This window comes from Gigantopelta aegis, chromosome 14 (assembly GCF_016097555.1).
Source record: "Gigantopelta aegis isolate Gae_Host chromosome 14, Gae_host_genome, whole genome shotgun sequence".
Classification (NCBI taxonomy): domain Eukaryota; kingdom Metazoa; phylum Mollusca; class Gastropoda; order Neomphalida; family Peltospiridae; genus Gigantopelta; species Gigantopelta aegis.
Window position 1 is genome coordinate 8,717,182 of NC_054712.1, and position 7,970 is coordinate 8,725,151.

Sequence of the window (7,970 nt, forward strand, 5' to 3'; positions counted from 1 at the left end):
AAAACTAATCTCGAACGTAAACACGAGATTATGATAATGTTTATCTAGTTGAGAGGTGTGACACGTAACAATTTTTAAGAAATTATCCAATGAAAAGGCGTGATGCGATGGTCAAACCAAGAGACATGCCCAATGGTAATGTGTGAGACATCAGAACGCCAGAATATAACCAATGAAAAGGTGTGACACAACAAAATAGTAATAATTAAAGCAACATACCTCCGAACCTCTGTGATGGTAATCCACCTGCAAGGCGATTAGCGGATTAGCTAAAACCTAATCTCATACAAGATTAAAAAGGATACAATCGAGCATTTCCTTGATATTCTTGATAGTGTCCGTTTTATAGAATTTCTTAAATTCCTTCCGCAAGTCGAAAAATCGGCAGAAATAGCTGGGTAGATTAATGTTCTTGGTGCACGCTTCCGGATGCAATAACTGCCGTAGATGACACTGTCCGTCAGTCACAAACGAAAACGACTTTCCTCCATGATCAGGATGCACCCCCTTAGCCACAAGGAATCTGTCCAGCTGAAAGTGAAAGACGAATGCAATTAGAAATGAGTTCACGGAACATTGAACGTTGCCCATACTTTAGAAATGTAGAGGTGGAAGCAGGGTTCATGATATAAAATTTAAGCACAGTAATAATCGGCGTAAACGATACATCAATCGTGATACGATCATTTGAAGCTGCAGTTTGGCTTCACATTGTACTAATGCAATTACAAAACATACTCCCTAAAACAATTAAATCTATGATCGAAATGGTATATATTTTTAATTGCAATTGCTGATGTTCGTTCCTGTTACGTTTTTGGTGCTGGCATTGTGGGGGTGTTTTGGCACAGGAATGGGCATACGCGTACGAGATGGGGAACTGTCCCCCTCGTGTTGGAGCCAATTCTCAAATTCAGGCAAAATTTGCTAACCTGAGACCTTTTTATCATCCATTTCAATCATTCTATCCGCAAAATTAGTTGTAATCCGTGTAAAAATGCGCAGTGGTACACCTGCAACCCTATATAGCTGTTTGGTAGTAATGCTAATATGAATAAATGTTATCCAGATTCGGTTTATTATTATTGCTATTGTTAAAATATATAGGTTGACATAGTTAAAAAGTGGATTTTTGAAAACAAACTTAGATTGCTTTAAACAAACGTGTGGGGGTAGTATACAGCATGTATACAGACTAAATATATTATTCATTTGTGCCGTCGCTAAAAACTGATATTAAACTGAACTTTCTTAGTGCCCTATTTGTCTTTAATAAATAGACTTCAGCAGAGTGGGTACACCACAACAGGCGGATGGAAAGAAAGAAAGAAGTGTTTTATTTAACGACGCACTCAACACGTTTTATTTACGGTTATATGGCGTCAGACATATGGTTAAGGACCACACAGATTTTTTTAGAGGAAACCCGCTGTCGCCACATAGGCTACTCTTTTACGACAGGCAGCAAGGGATCTTTTATTTGCGCTTCCCACAGGCAGAATAGCACAAACCATGGCCTTTGTTGAACCAGTTATGGATCACTGGTCGGTGCAAGTGGTTTACACCTACCCATTATTGAGCCTTGCGGAGCACTCACTCAGGGTTTGGAGTCGGTATCTGGATTAAAAATTCCATGCCTCGACTGGGATCCGAACCCAGTACCTACCAGCCTGTAGACCGATGGCCTGCCACGACGCCACCGAGGCCGGTCAACAGGCGGATGGAACCAAGAACAGTCATGACCATGTCAAAACATTTTTTAGACTCTGTCTTCTGCATATATCTAGATGTTAAACAGTCAATTGTACCGATTGCAGCGCGCGGGGGGGGGGGGGGGGGGGGGGGGGGGAGAGGGGGGAGGGGAGTCCACTGAGTGGGATCGATCCTACGATTAGTTGCGTTTTAAGCGACCGTTCTTCCACTGAGCTCAGAACTAGGTCTGGGGCAGCAGAAAACTTAAAATTACAGAAACCCAGTTATTTTATAACAAAATATATTAACTATTTCATGAAATTATATTTACCAAGTTAAAATAAAATTCGCCAATTGTTTTTTAAATTCGTAGCACTTTGGCTAACTTCGCGAGTACCAGAGCTAGTCTTGGAGATGCACCCCTCCCCGCCCCCCCCCCCCGCCACTCACCCCCCCCCCCCCCCCCCCTCCACACACACACTCAGAAGGTCAAGCCAATGTGCTCTATGTTGAATTTTTATTGAACGTTAGAGAGAAACAGCGCCTCTTTGTGTGTTGTGAGACTGGTGTTGACGGGCAAACAACATCACGTGTGTGCTCGACAAACAACGTCATCCGGACGAACCGACCGAGGAAACCAGCCACAGGCTCGCGATGGAGGTCTAAAATAAACTTCTCACCAGACAACAGCCCAGCAACGGCATGTAGTGCTGCTGGTGATGATGTCGTCGTGAACCTTTCAAACAAACACCGGTGTCACTTCCACTGGCGTAATTTTTTAAATGTGAAAAATGTTATATATACAAACTTGTTTTTCTTGTTTGTTTTTTTTAAACGATATATATCAAGAAAGTAGATTTAATGCTCTAACTGAAAGTTAAAGTTTGTTTTGTTTAACGACACCACTACAGCACATTGATTCATTAATCATCGGCTGCTGAATGTTAAACATTTGGTAAGTCATCAGAGGAAACCCGCTACAAACCCCACATCACCCCAAACAATTTGTTTTCGAGTATTAAGATTTTATGTAAAAGTTTTAAGCCAGTAATTTGAAGTATAGGGTCTACCAAAAACTTCCAGTTAAATAGATGGAACGTCCATTCAGTTTTATTACATACAGAAAAATGTTTTATTTAACGACGCACTCCAACATTTATTTACGGTTATATGGCGTCGGACATATGGTTAAGGACCACACAAATATTGAGAGAAGAAACCCGCTGTCGCCACTTTATGGGCTACTCTTTTCGATTAGCAGCAAGGGATCGTTTATATGCACCATCCCACAGACAGGAAAACACATACCACGGCCTGTGATATACCAGTCGTGGTGCACTGGCTGGAGTGAGAAATAGCCCAGTGTGCCCACTGACGGGGATCGATCCCAAACTGATCGCACATCAAGCGAGCGCTTTACCACTGGGCTACGTCTCGCCCCCTATTAAATACAGATACGCATTCCGGATTTATTGTCAATGTAGTGTGGGTAAGAATGGAGCTTTGGAAGCAAGGTCACAGTGTAATTCCATTTTTACTGCATGCTGGCTGTACTTGTCCAATCTCGGTATTACGTCTAACTGGAGCGGGATGCTACCCAGTGATAAAGCGATCGCCTGATGCGTGGTCGGTCTACGATCGATCCCCGTCGGTGAGCCCATTGGGCTATTTTTCGTTCTAGCCAGTGTAACAAAGGCCGTGGAATGTACTATCTTGACTGTGGGATGATGCATTTAAAAGACCCCTTGCTGCTAATTGTAAAGAGCAGCCCACTGTTGCGGTAGTGGGTTTCCTATTAATATCTGTATTGTCCGTAGATATATTATGTCCAACGCCACTCCTTGTTCATTATCTGTGTGGTCCTTAACCATATGTCTAACGCATTAATATAAATGTAATTCAAATGCGTCAAGTACGTTGTTAGATAAAACACTTCATCCTTACATTCGAATATTTCGTCGCTTTAATTTTATTCAGCGAGTGTTGAGTAAACCCACGCAAACCCCCCCCCCCCCCCACACACACACACACACACCACCACCAGCACAAAGTGATCGTTGCTAGATAACTACATAATCCCTCAAGCCAATGGCAAGTTGCAAAATAAACCTTATTTTTATCACAGTATATGCATATACCTGCCGGGGATTCGTACCATATGGGACACCGGGCAACGTGGCAATCCGATCTAGGCACAAAGCAATATGTCAATTACTCGTGTATTTCCGGCTTTTTTCTTCTAATTTATTATGACCGATTATGATTTTAAAAAACCCCACACACAACTTGGAGGATTGTTTATATTTAAATCATAAATATCAACTGTAATTGTGCCACCGAGTAAGAAGGAATTCCACCCGTAAACCAGATGCCGCTCCCTTCCAATTCTTACTCACAATTGTGAACAAACAACTCATCTATATTATATCAAAATTAATAGATAACGTCTCACTCAAAAGTATATACTGCTCCATGCATTTAAATAAATACATACATGTAACACTATGACCCTCATTGGTGTAGCTAGGATTTTATAGGGGGTGGGGGCAGCCCATATTGGGAAGGGGAGGGAAGAAGAAGGAAATGTTTTAGTTAACGACGCACTCAACACATTTCTTTTACGGCTATACAGGCTATTGAGGGAAGAAACCCGCGGGAAGGGGAGGGGGCAACCCACACTATGTATGTATGATTTTATAATTTTTTATAGTTTAAAAAAGGTATGATATGGGGGGCATGGCCCCCGTGCCGCCCTCCGCCTAGCGACGCCACTGGTGACCCTTGACAGCCACTACTACTACATAAATAATTAAAATAAAAATCCTCCGATTTCTGGATTAACTTGATTTTAGACTGTACAATCGCATAATTAATGCGATAAATAATGGCCGTAGGAGCCGGAGTAGGGGATTTTGGTGGGACTAGGTTTCATCACTTGAAAAAAACTAAACAAACCCATTAACTTTTTATGTTTTACCACATACATAAATTGTTTTAAAATGTGTTTGTGCTACCACTAAAACGTATACACCCTATTTTTCATATCGTTCCTACGGCCCAGTAAATATATTGTTTAACCATAAGAGCTAGGGGCGACAGATCGGGGGCAGACATACTACTAAGATCCGACCCCTCTGTATTCAACATCCTAATATTTATGAAGCCTATTGTGTAAATACCGATATCGTTGTATACACTCCCCCACAGAAGTTGCACATAATGGTCATATCACTTACAACTGACTTTCAGGGCGCAATATTATATTTCTGAAAAACTGGTTTAAGCAGTAAAAAAACAACCCCAGTATTATTACGTAAACAGGGGAAGATCCAGGGATGGATTAAGGGTGGTGCGCTTGTGCTGACTAGAAAAATAGACATTAGTATTAAATGTGAACGAAAAATACTCAATATATTTCTTAACGGCCCTGGTTTAAGCAGCATCAAAACAGCATATCTATTACTACGTAAACGGGAAGATCTAGGCATAAATGGGGGTGGGGCTTGTGCTGCCTAGAACATTAACATTAAAAATAACCACGAGGAACAGTATGGAACAAGGGTACAGTACAGTTCACCACAAAAAAAAAAAAAAAAAAAAAAAAAAAAAAGGGATGCAGCGATGCATGCCTCCCCCCTCCCCGGCCTCCTATGCCCAAATCCCTCCCTGTTTAAAGAAGACAGCGTCAGCAAACATCTGTGGAGGCATGAGAAAGAAACCGAATGTTTGGGTTGTCGGGTCAGATAACGTCCGTTAAGGCCGCTTCGAGTTATCCAACTTGGCGCAACAGCGCAAAATCGATATAGCGACGGCGAATCAACAGGTAGCCGCGGTTTGTAGCAGTAGCGGTACAGGTATCGTAACACCGGGGAGAAAGACATTGCCAGCTACTGTGTGTACGTGGACTGTCAGAGCGACATCGCCGGGTCAATTTCCAGCAGCCTGTTGCGTCATTAAAGATACTAGTAGCAGGCCCGTAGGAATCAGGGGTGGGTGTGTGGGTGTGTAAGGCGGTGGGGGGGGGGGGGGAGGAGGTGGTGTGAGGTCCCACTGAGGACGAAAATGTACTGTTTTTGTCCTTGTCTGTTATAACTAAAGATAAAAATCTTTATCCCCTCCACCGGAGATTGGGCCTCATAAGTTAACATGTTCTTCCTAATGATAACGAAGTGGTCGTGATCTCTCTCTCTCTCTCTCTCTCTCTCTCTCTCTCTCTCTGTGTGTGTGTGTGTGTCCAAATTGGGGGGGGGGGGGGGGGCGTATGAAGAAACGACTACCAGAGCTACCACTAATGTGTAATATGGAAGCATATTAACACTTATTTAGCATTTTTGGGGGGTGGGGTGGGGTGGGGGGTGAGGGACAGCGAAAAGTCGACTGATGTGCAAACTCAGACTTCTGTTTCTCTCCCTATTTTGGCACTGTATAATATTCTACTAAATAAGTTTATTTTACTACTTAAATAAAGGTATTCCAAGTCCTTATACTTAATGACTTAAAAAATGCTTGGCGACTTAATACCTCAAAATAATTAACTATCTCTCTATTCCACATTTATTCCGGAAACCTGTCCAAACTAATATTTAGGCATGGGGTTCGAGATTCCCAAAACTTAATCCTGGGGCGCCTACATTTTTTTTTTAATCTAGGGAGGGGATGCATCGTTAAACTATGCCACCTGCAGCTAGTGCTCAAAGTAAATTCACATGCAATCAGAAACACCCAATCAACCGACCAATATGTTGCATCTTTCCATTAAAAAGGCCATTACATCCATACGTTAAAAACTTAATTTAGGGGACACTTTGATAATTAGGGGAAGAGGATGCACATCTCCAGCACACCCCTCTAGACCCATGCCTGTCAGTCCCCTCCCCTATTCAACATGCAGGCTCTAATTAGTACATCTGGCTATGATAAATGATTTGGTTACACTCACCTCCTCTAACACTTGATCCAGTGGTTGCCCATTTTTTATTACGTTTTCGTCGAGACCCGTTTCCGTCTTACAGTCCTCCGTGAGTAAACTTTCAGACAGTTCATTGGGCTGAGGCTTTACGAAATGCGATTGCAGTGCCACCACCTAAAAGACAAAAATCAAAACGACAGGTAAAAAATAAACAACGAAAAGAAAGTTCACCCTTTTGATGATAGTGAAAAAACCCGGACGCGACGGAAACGACCCATGTGACTCTGCGTTCCATATGTTGTTATTGTTGACACGGATGCAGAAGGCGAAAAAGTTTTATAAACAAAACTGGTTTTAAAGTCGTTTAAACTTACCTTGTTGTTCGTCACGTCGAACAGTAGAATAACAAACAACACTATCTGTTCCTCGTCCGCCCCCAAATCCTCGCCGTTTCGCCCTGCCGAGGCGCAGAACAGGGCTACAAGGTACGTGGAGGCCATTAAAAGCCTTATACACAGGTAAAATGCAATGACCGGTCTAACCGTCTGCTTGGGATAATGTTTTGTTACAGTCCGGTAACATGTGCCTAGGTCGGTTCCCTTTTGTCACTGCTCGAATCTGATTGGCTCAAACTCCCGAACGTGGCCGTGAATGAAGGAAACTCTGCGCACGCAGGTCGGAAAAGTAGATAAAACTTGGCCAGGTAAAAATTGTCTGTGTCGCAAGCTGTCACCACAGCTCAGGTATAACAACAATAATAATATTATAGTGGTATATGTGTGTGTGTGTGTTATATCTCTCCAACAGTGGTTGTCACGGCTTGACGATCGCACACTAAAACTGGCTGTCGTCTCCTTCATCGATCTCCCGGAGTAAAGTATTTTTACGAACACTCGAGTCACCTTTTTTCTTTCTTTTTTTTTTTACCTGAATCTCGCACCTGTTGATTGGCAGTCCGTGACGTCACGGTCGAGCGACCGACGGATCGACATTTACACTGCCGCACTGTGACCGGTTCATCGAGTCTGTTTTTAAAACGGGACTGGGGAAACGGGGATGTCAGTACCAGTGAGTTGTGTTAATAAACTAGTCCGCTGAAAAAGTCTTCCCATATTTGAGGTCGGACTCTGGATGAGCGTGTTCGAAACTCTAGTGGTACATGAGCACGTTAAACTAGTTACCTACCTACCTACCCATATTTTAAAGACTGGAAGGACTCGTAGGTGTGTATTTAAGTAGTGCTTAAGGCCTATCTAATGTGTGTGTGTGTGTGTGAGAGAGAGAGAGAGAGAGAGAGAGAGAGAGAGAGAGAGAGAGAGAGAGAGAGAGAGAGAGACACACACAGACACAGAGACAGACAGACAAACAG

At 42.7% G+C, this 7,970-nt stretch overlaps 1 protein-coding gene across 4 annotated transcripts in view; it reads right to left on the reverse strand.

The window, feature by feature from the left end:
• LOC121388646 (RNA-binding protein fusilli-like) overlaps positions 1 to 7,533 on the reverse strand; it is an 85,757-nt gene extending 78,224 nt beyond the window's left edge. The window contains exons 1-3 of one of the 4 annotated variants that reach the window (XM_041520080.1): positions 6,976 to 7,533; positions 6,632 to 6,775; positions 306 to 531 (exon numbers count right to left, since the gene is read on the reverse strand). In XM_041520080.1, coding sequence (XP_041376014.1) covers positions 306 to 531; positions 6,632 to 6,775; positions 6,976 to 7,101 — 496 coding nt within the window. In that variant the 5' untranslated portion in view covers positions 7,102 to 7,533. The remainder of the gene's footprint in view (positions 1 to 305; positions 532 to 6,631; positions 6,776 to 6,975) is intronic. The other 3 variants (XM_041520079.1, XM_041520081.1, XM_041520082.1) reach the window with 3 other exon arrangements.
• Positions 7,534 to 7,970: the final 437 nt, after the last annotated feature.